General features: G+C 42.2%; 2 protein-coding genes across 2 annotated transcripts in view; both read left to right on the forward strand.

Annotated features, from left to right (window-relative positions):
- The window catches only part of LOC135218714 (uncharacterized), a 798-nt gene extending 134 nt beyond the window's left edge, over positions 1-664 (forward strand). Inside the window, exons 1-2 of the mRNA XM_064255162.1 lie at positions 1-202; positions 344-664. The exon at positions 1-202 is cut by the window's left edge and continues 134 nt beyond it. Of these exons, the coding sequence (XP_064111232.1) occupies positions 1-202; positions 344-664 (523 nt within the window). The remainder of the gene's footprint in view (positions 203-343) is intronic.
- Positions 665-807: 143 nt separating this feature from the next.
- On the forward strand, positions 808-1,938 carry LOC135218715 (histone-lysine N-methyltransferase, H3 lysine-79 specific-like). Its single transcript, XM_064255164.1, has one exon. It carries the CDS (start codon positions 808-810, stop codon positions 1,936-1,938), a length of 1,131 nt encoding a protein of 376 aa, XP_064111234.1.
- The last annotated feature ends 14,966 nt before the right edge of the window (positions 1,939-16,904 follow it).

The following is a 16,904-nucleotide window of genomic DNA, read 5'->3' on the forward strand; positions in this document are numbered from 1 at the left end:
GGATACTGACTGTGACGACGTTGACGAAGTGGCTAGACTGGAAGACAGTCTAAATATGGAACAACTCGACGAAACCAATGACGACTTGGATACTGACTGTGACGAAGATGACGAAGTGGCTGGACTGGAAGACAGTCTAAACATGGAACAACTCGACGAGACTGAATACGACTTAGATACTGACTGCGACGAAGTTGACGAAGTAGTTGACTGGAAGACAGTCTAAATAAGGAAAAAACTCGACGATAATCTTCTTCAACAAATTGAAAAACTTCTAGATGACAAACGGCATTTAGAGGAAGATTTAAGATTGGCTCAAAATAAAGTTCAAACGCTGGAAAAGGTAAATGAAGAACAGACGGATACAATAACGACATTGGAGAGTCATCTGGGTGAGAAAGATCTCTTGCTCAAGAAGAGAGACGAAGAGGAAAGAGAGAGGGAAATATTCTTCCAGCGAGAGATGGCTGAGAAGCAGAGAGAGCTGAAGGCCACCCTACAGAAGGAAACAGAACTCTGCCTCAAATTAAAAGAATCCGAAAATATGAATCAGTTGCTTGATTTGGAAAACGAAGAGTTCTGTAGGATGAATGAAGACCTTAGGAACGATTTACTTGAGAAAGAGAAGGAAGTCGACCTTCTGAAAGAATCCCTCAACCCTTAAAACTAAGGAATTGGAGGAAGGTCAAGAAACAAAGGGAAATAATGAATGAGACGATTGGAGGGAACTGAGAGGATAACTCTTCTCTCCAAGAAAAACTGAGGCTCGCTGAAAAAGAGAACGTAAGTATCCAGCAGGATGTCCTGATGATGCAGGACGAAAATCAAAAGCTCCAGTCACTTCTCAGCCAAGCAGAATCTGTGGCCATCTTGACAAAGGAAATCTTAAACGCTGAGAAAACAAGTCATGAGTTACTAGGAGACGAGCTTCAAGTCATGAAGAACTGGTTGGCTGAACTAGGCGGAGAAAACGCCAAGATGAAAGGAGAATTAAAAGAAAAGACACTGGACATAATGTTACTAGAGAAATCATTAGAAACTGAGAGACGAAATAACAATACTCTGCAGGATGCTCTCCATCGTCTGAAAGAAATAGAGAACTTGCTGGAAGAAGCGAAGAAAAGAGAGAACGAGAAAGACGAGGAGGTCGAGAGGCTGCACAAAGATAATGAAGTCTATCGAGAACAAATTGAAAATATGGAGATGAAGCTGGAAAATAACTGCGAGGAGACAGAAAGGCTATTCAGAACACTCAAGGAGCAGGTACATAAAAACAGTCTCTTAGTTAAGGAGAAGGAAGACGTAGAGATTGAAATGAAAAGGCAATATCAGGAGAACCTGAGGCAAAAGAAAAGAGAAGCAGAGGAGCAGAATGAACGGGAAAAGCAAATCCAGGATAACATGGAAAGCGTCCTCCGTCAAAAACAGAGCCTGGAATGCTTGCTGGATTGTAAAGAAAAAGCTATCATCTCTTTGAAGAAGAATGAGGGTGAAGCCCAGCTGGAAGTGCAGCGACTTCTCAAGGACTGCGATATGCTGAAAGAAAAGATTCAGCTACAGGAGCAGAATAGAATGAGAGAAGAAAAGTGTCTCAGGGAACAGCTAAGAACACAGGAGGAGGCTTTGAGGGAACATGACAAGTACATGTTGATGATGTTTCTACATGGGACTGCTCAGAGAAATTTCCAGCTAGAACACATTGCGCTGGAACATGGAGATGATATGATTGAAGAAGGGAAGCGAGAGAAGTGCACAGGGGGAACAATAGGAAGGAAGGGGACAGGGAGTGAGGAAGACCCCTGTGAGAAGGCCCGTGAGACAGAAGAAAAACAACGTAAGAAGTACTGGAATGCCCAGCGGGAGAAGAACGAGGATTACGAGAAACAATGGGAGGGCCTCAAGCACATTGTGGAAGATGTTCTTCACGGAGATGAATAAAGATCTTAAGGATATTCATCTTTCACTGAGAAGGAAGGCAATGGCTGCTGAGTTCCCCCAACTCGTCAGCCAAGGCACTGTCTCAAGGAACGAACAAACTCGCCTGGTGAGAGTCAAAGGAAACATTTTCTGGAGGTAGGAGGACAAGCTCTTAGTATAAGAGCGAAAAGCTATTTGGAGGTAGGAGGACAAGCTCTCAGCTTGAGAGTCAACAGCTGTTCGGAGGTAGAAGGACGAGCTCTCAGCTTGAGAGTTAACAGCAGTTTGGAGGCTGGAGGGAGAGCTCTCAGCTTGAGAGCCAACAGCTGTTCGGAGGCTGGAGGATGAAACTCTCAGTTTGAGAGCCAAAAGCTGTTCAGAGAACCAGAAGGCCATCAGAAGGCGAAAGTTCATATGCAAAATATTAGTTATGCAATGCATAATGGGTTGAATACTTGCATATACAACTGTGGCAACCTCTGGCGCGGCGTAAAAACCCGTAAGTTCAATGCCTTCCATATATGCAAAACCTGGGTTTTGCAAGGCATAATGAGTTGAATACTTGCATATACTCCTGTGGCAACCTCTGGCGCGGCGTAAAAACCCGAAAGTTCAATGCCTTTCATATATGCAAAACCTACGTTATGCAATGCATAATGGGATGAATACTTGCATATACTCCTGTGGCAACCTCTGGCGCGGCGTAAAAACCCGTAAGTTCAATGTCTTTCATATATGCAAAACATGGGTTATGCAATGCATAATGGGATGAATACTTGCATATACTCCTGTGGCAACCTCTGGCGCGGCGTAAAAACCCGTAAGTTCAATGCCTTTCATATATGCAAAACCTAGGTTATGCAATGCATAATGGGTTGAATACTTGCATATACTCCTGTGGCAACCTCTGGCGCGGCGTAAAAACCCATAAGTTCAATGCCTTTCATATATGCAAACCATTGGTTATGCAGTGCATAATGGGATGAATACTTGCATATACCTGTGGAAACAACTCTGCGGCGTAAAAAAACCCTTAAGTTCAATGCTTTTGGTATATGCACCTAGGTATGCAATGCATAATGGGTTGAATACTTGCATATACTCCTGCAACCTCGGCGGCGTAAAATAAAAACCCGTAAGTTCAATGCCTTTCATATATGCAAACCCTTGGTTATGCAGTGCATAATGGGATGAATACTTGCATATACTCCTGTGGCAACCTCTGGCGCGGCGTAAAAACCCGTAAGTTCAATGCCTTTCATATATGCAAACCCTTGGTTATGCAATGCATAATGGGATGAATACTAGCATATACTCCTGTGGCAACCTCTGGCGCGGCGTAAAAACCCGTAAGTTCAATGCCTTTCATATATGCAAACCATGGGTTATGCAATGCATAATGGGATGAATACTAGCATATACTCCTGTGGCAACCTCTGGCGCGGCGTAAAAACCCGAAAGTTCAATGCCTTTCATATATGCAAAACCTATGTTATGCAATGCATAATGGGATGAATACTTGCATATACTCTTGTGGCAACCTCTGGCGCGGCGTAAAAACCCGTAAGTTCAATGCCTTTCATATATGCAAAACATGGGTTATGCACTGCATAATGGGTTGAATACTTGCATATACTCCTGTGGCAACCTCTGGCGCGGCGTAAAAACCCGTAAGTTCAATGCCTTTCATATATGCAAAACATGGGCTATGCAATACATAATGGGATGAATACTTGCATTTTTATATAAAAACTCCTGCCGAACCTCTGCGGGCAACCTCTGGGCGGCTTTAAAACCCGTAAGTTCAATGCCTTTCATATATGCAAACCATGGGTTATGCAATGCATAATGGGATGAATACTAGCATATACTTGTGGGCAACCTCTGGCGCGGCGTTTAAAAACCCGTAAGTTCAATGCCTTCTATATGCAAAACCTGGTTATGCAATGCATAATGGGATGAATACTTGCATATTACTCCTGTGGCAACTCTGGCGGGCGTAAAAACCCGTAAGTTCAATGCGTTTCATATATGCAAACCATGGGTATGCAATGCATAATGGGATGAATACTAGCATATATCCTGTGGCAAACCTCTGGCGTGGCGTAAAAAAACCCGTAAGTTCAATGCTTTCATATGCAAAAACCTCTGTTATGCAATGCATAATGGATGAATACTGCATATAATCCTGTGGCAACCTGGCGTGGGCGTAAAAACCGTAAGTTCAATGCCTTCATATGCAAAACATGGGTTATGCAATGCATAATGGGTTGAAATAACTTGCATATACTCCTGTGGCAACCTCTGGCGTGGCGTAAAAACCGTAAGTTCAATGCCTTTCATATATGCAAAACATGGGTTATGCAATGCTAAACGGGTGAATACTTGCATATACTCCTGTGGCAACCTGTGGCGGATGGCGTAAAAACCGTAAAAAGTTCCCAATGCCTTTCATATATCAAAACATGTTTATGCAATGCCAATTTGGTTGAATACTTGCATATACTCCTGTGGCAAAACCTCTGGCGCGCGTAAACCTGGTTTTAAGTTCAAGTGCCTTTCAATATTCAAAACATGGGTTTTATGCAATGCATACATTGGGTTTGAATACTGCATAATACTCCTGTGGCAACCTCTGGTGCGGCAGAAAAACCCGTAGGATCAATGGCTTTCAAAAAAGTATGCCCAAATGAGGGTTAATGCAATTGGCAATATGGGATGAATACCTTTGCATATCTCCTGTTGCAGCCTCTGGCGTGGCGTAAAAACCCGTAAGTTCAATGGGCCTTTCATATATTCAAACATGGTTATGCAATGCATAATGGGTTGAAGTACTTGCGAATATACTCCTGTGGCAACCTCTGGCGGTGGCGTAAAACCCGTAAGTTCAATGCCTTTAATATATGCAAACCCTTAGTTATGCAATGATAATGGGTTGAATACTTGCATATCCTCTGGCACCTCTGCGGGGCTAAAAACCTGGTAAGTTTTCAATGCCTCTTTATGGCAAAACAGGGTTATGCAATGCTAATGATGAATACTTGCATATCTGTGGCAACCTGGCTGGCGAAAAACCCGTATTCATGCCTTTCTATGAAAACATGGGTTTATGCAATGCATAATGGGTTGAATCTTTGCTACTGTGGCATCTGGGCGCGGTAAAAACCCGTAATTCATGCCTTTTCATATGTGCAAAATGGGTTATGCAAGCATAAATGGGAGAATACTTGAATATACTCGTGGCAACCTGGCGTGGCGTAAAAAACCCCCGTAAGTTCAATGCCTTTCATATATGCAACATGGTTATTGCAATGCATAATGGGAGAATACTTGCATATCTCCTGTGGCAACCTCTGGCGTGGGCGTAAAACCCGTAAGTTCAATGCCCTTTTCATATAGCAAAACTGGTTATGCATGCATAATGGATGAATACTTGCATATACCGTGGCAACTCTGGCTGGCGTAAAAACCCGTAATTCAATGCTTTCATATATGCAAAACATGGGTTATGAAGCATAAGGGTGAATACTTGATATACTCCTGTTGGCAACCTCTGGCCTTGCGTAAAACCCCGAATTCAGCCTTTAATATAGCAACCTTGGTTTATGCAATGTATAATGGGAACTACTTGCATATACTCCTGTGGCAACCTCTGCGCGGCGTAAAAACCCCTAAGTTCAAGCCTTTCATATAGCAAAATGGGTTATGCAATGCTAATGGGATGAATCTTGCATATATCCTGAACTCTGGCGCGGCGTAAAAACCCGTAATTTTCATGCCTCTTTCATATATGCAAAACCTGGGTTCAATGCATTAATGGGATGAATATTTTGCATATATCCTGTCAACCTCTGGCGCGGCTAAAAACCCCGTAATTCAATGCTTTCATATGCAAACCTTGGTTATGCAATGCATATATGAATACTTGCATATACTCCTGTGGAAACTCTGGCGCGGCGAACCCGTCAATGCCTTTCATATGCAAACTGGTTTTGCAATGCGTAATGGAGCCCAATACTAGAATATACTCCTGTGGCAACCTCTGCGCGGCATAAAAACCCGTATCATGCCTTTCATATATGCACCTGGTTATGCAATGCATAATGGTTATCTTGCATACTCCTGTGGCAAACCTCTGGCGCGGTAAAAACCCTAAGTTCTGCCTTTCATATACAAACTTGGTTATCAATGCATAATGGGTTGAATACTTGCATATACTCCTGGAACCTGGCGCGGTAAAAACCCGTAAAAATTCCAATGCCTTTCATATATGCAACCATTGGTTGCAGTGCATGGCTTGATACTTGCATATCTGTCAACCTCTGGGCGCGGCGTAAAAACCCGTAATTCAATGCCTTTCATATATGCAAAACATGGGTTATGAATGCTAATGGGATGAATACTAGCTATACTCCTGTGGCAACCTCTGGCGCGGCTAAAAACCCGTAAGTTCAATGCCTTTCATATATGCAAAACCTAGTTATGCAATGCATAATGGGTTAATACTTGCTACTCCTGTGGCAACCTCTGCGCGGAAAAACCCATAAGTTCAATCCTTTCTATATGCAACCATTGGTTATGCAATGCATAATGCAGAAATACTTGCTATACCTGTGGCAACCTCTGGCGCGGCGTAAAAACCCGTAGTTCAATGCCTTCATATGCAAAAACCGGGGTTATGCATGCATATGGATAATACTTGCTATACTCTGTGGCAACCTCTGGCGCGGGTAACCTGTAGTTCAATGCCTTTCATATATGCAAACCCTTGGTTTATGCAATGCATAATGGATTGAATACTTGCATAAAGTCCTGTGGCAACCTCTGGCGCGGCGTAAAAACCTGTAAGTTCAATGCCTTTCATATATGCAAAACCTCGGTTATGCAATGCATAATGATGATACTTGCATATACTCCTGGCAACCTTGGCGCGGCGTAAAAACCCGTAAGTTCAAATGCTTTCATATATGCAAACCCGGTTAGCCAATGCATAATGGATTGAAGACTTGATACATCCTGTGGCAACCTCTGGCGCGGCGTAAAAACCTGTAAGTTCAATGCCTTTCATATATGCAAAGCCTGGGTTATGCAATGCATAATGGGATGAATACTTGCATATACTCCTGTGGCAACCTCTGGCGCGGCGTAAAATCCCGTAAGTTCAATGCCTTTCATATATGCAAAACATGGGTTATGCAATGCATAATGGGATGAATACTTGCATATACTCCTGTGGCAACCTCTGGCGCGGCGTAAAAACCCGTAAGTTCAATGCCTTTCATATATGCAAAACATGGGTTATGCAATGCATAATGGGATGAATACTAGCATATACTCCTGTGGCAACCTCTGGCGCGGCGTAAAAACCCGTAAGTTCAATGCCTTTCATTTATGCAAAACATGGGTTATGCAATGCAGAATGGGTTGAATACTTGCATATACTCCTGTGGCAACCTCTGGCGTGGCGTAAAAACGCGTAAGTTCAATGCCTTTCATATATGCAAACCCTTGGTTATGCAATGTATAATGGGTTGAATACTTGCATACACTCCTGTGGCAACCTCTGGCGGGGCGTAAAAACCTGTAAGTTCAATGCCTTTCATATATGCAAAACCTGGGTTATGCAATGCATAATAGGTTGAATACTTGCATATACTCCTGTGGTAACCTCTGGCGCGGCGTAGAAACCCGTAAGTTCAATGCCTTTCATATATGCAAAACATGGGTTATACAATGCATAATATGATGAATACTTGCATATACTCCTGTGGCAACCTCTGGCGCGGCGTAAAAACCCGTAAGTTCAATGACTTTCATATATGCAAAACCTGGGTTATGCAATGCATAATTGGTTGAATACTTGCATATACTCCTGTGGCAACCTCTGGCGGGGCGTAAAAACCTGTAAGTTCAATGCCTTTCATATATGCAAAACCTGGGTTATGCAATGCATAATGGGTTGAATACTTGCATATACTCCTTTGGCAACCTCTGGGGTTTGCATAAAAACCCGTAAATTCAATGCCTTTCATATATGCAAAACATGGGTTATACAATGCATAATATGATGAATACTTGTATATACTCCTGTGGCAACCTCTGGCGCGGCGTAAAAACCTGTAAGTTCAATGACTTTCATATATGCAAAACCTGGGTTATGCAATGCATAATGGGTTGAATACTTGCATATACTCCTGTGGTAACCTCTGGCGCGGCGTAAAAACCCGTAAGTTCAATGACTTTCATATATGCAAAACCTGGGTTATGCAATGCATTATGGAATAAATACTTGCATATACTGCTGTGGCAACCTCTGGCGGGGCGTAAAACCCCGTAAGTTCAATGCCTTTCATATATGCAAAACATGGGTTATGCAATGCATAATGGGATGAATACTTGCATATACTCCTGTGGCAACATCTGGCGCGGCGTAAAAACCTGTAAGTTCAATGACTTTCATATATGCAAAACCTGGGTTATGCAATGCATAATGGGTTGAATACTTGCATACACTCCTATGGCAACCTCTGGCGCGGCGTAAAATCCCGAAAGTTCAATGCCTTTCATATATGCAAAACATGGGTTATGCAATGCATAATGGGTTAAATGCTTGCATATACTCCTGTGGCAACCTCTGGCGTGGCGTACAAACCCGTAAGTTCAATGCCTTTCATATATGCAAAACCTAGGTTATGCAATGCATAACGGGTTGAATACTTGTATATACTCCTGTGGCAACCTCTGGCGCGGCGTAAAAACCCGTAAGTTCAATGCCTTTCATATATGCAAAACCTAGGTTATGCAATGCATAATGGGTTGAATACTTGCATATACTCCTGTGGCAACCTCTGGCGCGGCGTAAAAACCCGTAAGTTCAATGCCTTTCATATATGCAAAACATGGGTAATGCAATGCATAATGGGTTGAATACTTGCATATACTCCAGTGGCAACCTCTGGCGCGGCGTAAAAACCAGAAAGTTCAATGCCTTTCATATATGCAAAATCTAGGTTATGCAATGCATAATGGGATGAATACTTGCATATACTCCTGTGGCAACCTCTGGCGCGGCGTAAAAACCCGTAAGTTCAATGCCTTTCATATATGCAAAACCTAGGTTATGCAATGCATAATGGGTTGAATACTTGCATATACTCCTGTGGCAACCTCTGGCGCGGCGTAAAAACCCGTAAGTTCAATGCCTTTCATATATGCAAAATCTAGGTTATGCAATGCATAATGGGTTGAATACTTGCATATCCTCCTGTGGCAACCTTTGGCACAGCGTAAAAACCCGTAAGTTCGATGTCTTTCATATATGCAAAACTAGGTTATGCAATGCATAATGGGTTGAATACTTGCATATACTCCTGTGGCAACCTCTGGCGCGGTGTAAAAACCGGTAAGTTCAATTCCATTCATATATGCAAAACCTAGGTTATGCAATGCATAATGGGATGAATACTTGCATATATTCCTGTGGCAACCTCTGGCGCGGCGTAAAAACCCGTAAGTTCAGTGCCTTTCATATTTGCAAAACATGGGCTATGCAATGCATAATGGGTTGAATACTTGCATATACTGCTGTGGCAACCTCTGGTGCAGCGTAAAAACCCGTAAGTTCAATGCCTTTTCATATTGAAAAATGAAAACCTCAGGTTAATGCAATGCATAATGGGTTGGAATACTTGCATATACTGCTGTGGCCAACCTCTGGCGCGGCATAAAAACCCGTAATGTTTCAATGCCATTCATATAGTGCAAAACCTAGGTTATGCAATGCATAATGGGTTGAAATATCTTGCATATACTGCTGTGGCAACCTCTGGCGCAGCGTAAAAACCCGTAAGTTCAATGCCTTTCATATATGCAAAACCTAGGTTATGCATGGCATAATGGGTTGAATACTTGCATATACTGCTGTGGCAACCTCTGCCGCGGCATAAAAACCCGTAAGTTCAATGCCTTTCATATAAGCAGAACATGGGTTATGCAATGCATAATGGGTTGCATACTTGCATATACTCCTGTGGTAACCTTTGGCGCGACGTAAAAACCCGTAAGTTCAATGCCTTTCATATATGGAAAACCTGGGTTATGCAATGCATAATGGGTTGAATACTTGCATATACTCCTGTGGCAACCTCTGGCGCGGCGTAAAAACCCGTAAGTTCAATGCCTTTCATATATGCAAAACCTGGGTTATGCAATGCATAATGGGTTGAATACTTGCATATACTCCTGTGGCAACATCTGGCGCGGCGTAAAAACCCGTAAGTTCAATGCCTTTCAGATATGTAAAACATGGTTTATGCAATTGCATAATGGGTTGAATACTTGCATATACTCCTGTGGCAACATCTGGCGCGGCGTAAAAACCCGTAAGTTCAATGCCTTTCAGATATGTAAAACATGGTTTATGCAATGCATAATGGGTTGAATACTTGCATATACTCCTGTGGCAACCTCTGGCGCGGCGTAAAAACCCGTAAGTTCAATGCCTTTCAGATATGTAAAACATGGTTTATGCAATGCATAATGGGTTGAATACTTGCATATACTCCTGTGGCAACCTCTGGCGCGGCGTAAAAACCCGTAAGTTCAATGCCTTTCAGATATGTAAAACATGGTTTATGCAATGCATAATGGGTTGAATACTTGCATATACTCCTGTGGCAACCTCTGGCGTGGCGTAAAAACCCGAAAGTTCAATGCCTTTCATATATGCAAAACCTGGGTTATGCAATGCATAATGGAATGAATACTTGCATATACTCCTGGGGCAACCTCTGGCGCGGCGTAAAAACCCATAAGTTCAATGCCTTTCAGATATGCAAAACATGGGTTATGCAATGCATAATGGGTTGAATACTTGCATATACTCCTGTGGCAACCTCTGGCGCGGCGTAAAAACCCGTAAGTTCAATGCCTTTCGTATATGCAAAACATGGGTTATGCAATGCATAATGGGTTGGATACTTGCATATAATACTGTGGCAACCTCTGGCGTGGCGTGAAAACATGTATGTTCAATGCCTTTCATATATGCAAAACCTGGGTTATGCAATGCATAATGGGTTGAATACTTGCATATACTCCTGTGGCAACCTCTGGAGCGGCATAAAAACCCGTAAGTTAAATGCCTTTCATATATGCAAAACATGGGTTATGCAATGCATAATGGGATGAATACTTGCATATACTGCTGTGGCAACCTCTGGCGCGGCGTAAAAACCCGTAAGTTCAATGCCTTTCATATATAAAAAACCTGGGTTATGCAATGCATTAAGGGTTGAATACTTGCATATACTCCTGTGGCAACCTCTGGGTTGCGGCGTAAAAACCATTAAGTTCGAAATGCCTTTTCATATATGCAAAACATGGGGTTTATGCAAAAATGCATAATGGAAAAATTGAAATTGCATATACTCCTGTGGCAACCTCTGGCGCGGCGTAAAAACCCGTAAGTTCAATGCCTATCATATATGGAAAACTTGGGTTATGCAATGCATAATGGGTTGAATACTTGCATATACTCTTGTGGCAACCTCTGGCGCGGCGTAAAAATCCGTAAGTTCAATGCCTTTCATATATAAAAAACCTGGGTTATGCAATGCATTAAGGGTTGAATACTTGCATATACTCCTGTGGCAACCTCTGGTGCGGCGTAAAAACCCATAAGTTCAATGCCTTTCATATATAAAAAACCTGGGTTATGCAATGCATTAAGGGTTGAATACTTGCATATACTCCTGTGGCAACCTCTGGTGCGGCGTAAAAACCCATAAGTTCAATGCCTTTCATATATGCAAAACATGGGTTATGCAATGCATAATGGGTTGAAAATTTGCATATACTCCTGTGGCAACCTCTGGCGCGGCGTAAAAACCCGTAAGTTCAATGCCTATCATATATGGAAAACTTGGGTTATGCAATGCATAATGGGTTGAATACTTGCATATACTCTTGTGGCAACCTCTGGCGCGGCGTAAAAATCCGTAAGTTCAATGCCTTTCATATATGCAAAAACTAGGTTATGCAATGCATAATGGGATGAATACTTGCATATATTGCTGTGGCAACCTCTGGCGGGGCGTAAAAACCCGTAAGTTCAATGCCTTTCATATATGCAAAACATGGGTTATGCAATGCATAATGGGTTGCATACTTGTATATACTCCTGTGGCAACCTCTGGCGCGGCGTAAAAACCCGTAAGTTCAATGCCTTTCATATATGGAAAACCTGGGTTATGCAATGCTTAATGGGATGAATAATTGCATATACTCCTGTGGCAACCTCTGGCTCGGCGTAAAAACCCGTAAGTTGAATGCCTTTCATATATGCAAAACCTAGGTTATGCAATGCATAATGGGTTGAATACTTGCATATACTCCTGTGGCAACCTCTGGCGCGGCGTAAAAACCCGTAAGTTCAATACCATTCATATATGCAAAACCTAGGTTATGCAATGCATAATGGGTTGAATACTTGCATATCCTCCTGTGGCAACCTCTGGCGCGGCGTAAAAACCCGTAAGTTCAGTTCAATTCCTTTCATATATGCAAAACATGGGTTATGCAATGCATGATGGGTTGAATACTTGCATATACTCCTGTGGCAACCTCTGGTGCGGTGTAAAAACCCATAAGTTCAATGCCTTTCATATATGCAAAACATGGGTTATGCAATGCATAATGGGTTGAAAATTTGCATATACTCCTGTGGCAACCTCTGGCGCGGCGTAAAAATCCGTATGTTCAATGCCTTTCATATATGCAAAACATGGGCTATGTAATGTATAATGGGTTGAATACTTGCATATACTGCTATGGCAACCTCTGGCGGGGCGTAAAAACCCGTAAGTTCAATGCCTTTCATATATGCAAAACAATGGGTTTTAAAAAAAATGCAATGCATCAATGGGATGAAATACTTGCATATTTAACTCCTGGTGGTTCAACCTCTGGCGGCGGCCTAAAAACCCGTAAGTTCAATGCCTTCATATATGGAAAACCTGGGTTATGCAATGCTTAATGGGATGAATACTTGCATATACTCCTGTGGCAACCTCTGGCTCGGCGTAAAAACCCGTAAGTTCAATGCCTTTCATATATGCAAAACCTAGGTTATGCAATGCATAATGGGTTGAGTACTTGCATATACTCCTGTGGCAACTTCTGGCTCGGCGTAAAAACCCGTAAGTTCAATGCCTTTCATATATGCAAAACCTAGGTTATGCAATGCATAATGGGTTGAGTACTTGCATATACTCCTGTGGCAACCTCTGGCGCGGCGTAAAGACCTGTAAGTTCAATGCCTTTCATATATGCAAAACCTGGGTTATGCAATGCATAACTGTTGAGTACTTGCATATACTCCTGTGGCAACCTCTGGCGCGGCGTAAAAACCCGTAAGTTCAATACCATTCATATATGCAAAACCTAGGTTATACAATGCATAATGGGTTGAATACTTGCATATCCTCCTGTGGCAACCTCTGGCGCGGCGTAAAAACCCGTAAGTTCAGTTCAATTCCTTTCATATATGCAAAACATGGGTTATGCAATGCATAATGGGTTGAATACTTGCATATACTACTGTGGCAACCTCTGGCGCAGCGTAAAGACCTGTAAGTTCAATTCCTTTCATATATGCAAAACATGGGTTATGCAATGCATAATGAGTTGAGTACTTGCATATACTCCTGTGGCAACTTCTGGCGCGGCGTAAAAACCCGTAAGTTCAATGCCTTTCATATATGGCAAACATGGGTTATGCAATGCATAATGGGTTGAATACTTGCATATACTCCTGTGGCAACTTCTGGCGCGGCGTAAAAACCCGTAAGTTCAATGCCTTCCATATATGCAAAACATGGGTTATGCAATGCATAATGGGTTGAATATTTGCATATACTCCTGTGGCAACTTCTGGCGCGGCGTAAAAACCCGTAAGTTCAATGCCTTTCATATATGCAAAACATGGGTTATGCAATGCATAATGGGTTGAATACTTGCATATACTCCTGTGGTAACCTCTGGCGTGGCGTAAAAACCCGTAAGTTCAATGCCTTTCATATATGCAAAACCTGGGTTATGCAATGCATAATGGGTTGAATACTTGCATATAATACTGTGGCAACTTCTGGCGCGGCGTAAAAACCCGTAAGATCAATGCCTTTCATATATAAAAAACCTGGGTTATGCAATGCATAATGGGTTGAATAATTGCATATACTACTGTGGCAACCTCTGGCGCAGCGTAAAAACCCGTAAGTTCAATGCCTTTCATATATGCAAAACCTAGGTTATGCAATGGAAAATGAGTTGAATACTTGCATATACTACGGTGGCAACCTCTGGCGCGGCGTAAAAACCCGTAAGTTGAATTCTTTCATATATGCAAAACATGGGTTATGCAATGCATAATGGGTTGAATACTTGCATATACTACGATGGCAAACTCTGGCGAGGCATAAAAACCCGTAAGTTCAATGCCTTTCATATATACAAAACTTGGGTTATGCAATGCATAATGGGTTGAATACTTGCATATACTCCTGTTGCAACCTCTGGCGAGGCGTAAAAACCTGTAAGTTCAATGCCTTTCATATATGCAAAACATGGGTTATGCATTGCATAATGGGCTGAATACTTGCATATACTCCTGTGGCAACCTCTGATGAGGCGTAAAAACCCGTAAGTTCAATGCCTTTCTTATATGCAAAACCTGGGTTATGCAATGCATAATGGGTTGAATACTTGCATATATTCCTGTGGCAACCTCTGGCGCGGCGTAAAAACCCGTAAGTTGAATGCCTTTCATATATGCAAAACATGGGTTATGCAATACTTGTATATACTACGATGGCAAACTCTGGCGAGGCGTAAAAACCCGTTAGTTCAATGCCTTTTATATATACAAAACTTGGGTTATGCAATGCATACTGGGTTGAATACTTGCATATACTCCTGTGGCAACCTCTGGCGAGGCGTAAAAACCCGTAAGTTCAATGCCTTTCATATATGCAAAACATGGGTTATGCATTGCATAATGGGCTGAATACTTGCATATACTCTTGTGGCAACCTCTGATGAGGCGTAAAAACCCGTAAGTTCAATGCCTTTCTTATATGCCAAACCTGGGTTATGCAATGCATAATGGGTTGAGTACTTGCATATATTCCTGTGGCAACCTCTGGCGCGGCGTAAAAACCTGTAAGTTCAATGCCTTTCATATATGCAAAACATGAATTATGCAATGCATAATGGGTTCAATACTTGCATATACTCCTGTGGCAACCTCTGGTGCGGCGTAAAAACCCGTAAGTTCAATGCCTTTCATATTAGCAAAACATGGGTTATGCAATGCATAATGGGTTGAATACTTGTATATACTACGATGGCAAACTCTGGCGAGGCGTAAAAACCCGTTAGTTCAACGCCTTTTATATATACAAAACTTGGGTTATGCAATGCATAATGGGTTGAATACTTGCATATACTCCTGTGGCAACCTCTGGCGAGGCATAAAAACCCGTAAGTTCAATGCCTTTCATATAGGCAAAACATGGGTTATGCATTGCATAATGGGCTGAATACTTGCATATACTCTTGTGGCAACCTCTGATGAGGCGTAAAAACCCGTAAGTTCAATGCCTTTCTTATATGCAAAACCTGGGTTATGCAATGCATAATGGGTTGAATACTTGCATATATTCCTGTGGCAACCTCTGGCGCGGCGTAAAAACCTGTAATTTCAATGCCTTTCATATATGCAAAACATGAATTATGCAATGCATAATGGGTTCAATACTTGCATATACTCCTGTGGCAACCTCTGGTGCGGCGTAAAAACCCGTAAGTTCAATGCCTTTCATATAAGGAAAACATGGGTTATGCAATGCATAATGGGTTGAATACTTGCATATACTCCTGTGCTAACCTCCGGCGAGGCCTAACAACCTGTAAGTTCAATGCCTTTCATATATGGAAAACCTGGGTTATGCAATGCATAATGGGTTGAATACTTGCATATACTCCTGTGGCAACCTCTGGCGCGGCGTAAAAACCCGTAAGTTCAATGCCTTTCTTATATGCAGAACATGGGTTATGCAATGCATAATGGGTTGCATACTTGCATATACTCCTGTGCCAACCTCTGGCGCAGCGTAAAAACCCGTAAGTTCAATGCCTTTCATATAAGCAGAACATGGGTTATGCAATGCATAATGGGTTGCATACTTGCATATACTCCTGTGGTAACCTCTGGCGCGACGTAAAAACCCGTAAGTTCAATGCCTTTCATATAAGCAAAACATGGGTTATGCAATGCATAATGGGTTGAATACTTGCATATACTCCTGTGGCAACCTCTTGCCTGGAGTAAAAATCTGTAAGTTCAATGCCTTTCATATATGCAAAACATGGGTTATGCAATGTATAAAGGGTTGCATACTTGCATATACTCCTGTGGCAACCTCTGGCGCAGCGTAAAAACCTGTAAGTTCAATGCCTTGCATATGCAAAACCTGGGTTATGCAATGCATAATGGGTTGCATACTTGCATAAACTCATGTGGCAACCTCTGGCGCGGGGTAAAAACCCGTAAGTTCAATGCCTTTCATTTATATAAAACCTGGGTTATGCAATGCATAATGGGTTGCATACTTGCATATACTTCTGTGGCAACCTCTGGCGCGGCGTATAAACCCGTAAGTTCAATGCCTTTCATATAAGCAAAACATGGGTTATGCAATACATAATGGGATGAATACTGGCATATACTCCTGTGGCAACCTCTGGCGAGGCGTAAAAACCCGTAAGTTCAATGCCTTTGACATATGCAAAACCATGGGTTATGCAATGCATAATGGGTTGAATACTTGCATATACTCCTGTGGCAATCTCTGGCGCGGCGTAAAAACCCGTAAGTTCAATGCCTTTCATATATGCAGAATATGGGTTATGCAATGCATAATGGGTTG

The sequence above is a fragment of the Macrobrachium nipponense genome, chromosome 1, assembly GCF_015104395.2.
Source record: "Macrobrachium nipponense isolate FS-2020 chromosome 1, ASM1510439v2, whole genome shotgun sequence".
NCBI lineage: Eukaryota > Metazoa > Arthropoda > Malacostraca > Decapoda > Palaemonidae > Macrobrachium > Macrobrachium nipponense.

Coding starts and splice junctions, on each gene's coding strand:
- LOC135218715 (XM_064255164.1), top strand. CDS start 808: ATGATGCAGGACGAAAATCAAAAGCTCCAGTCACTTCTCAGCCAAGCA.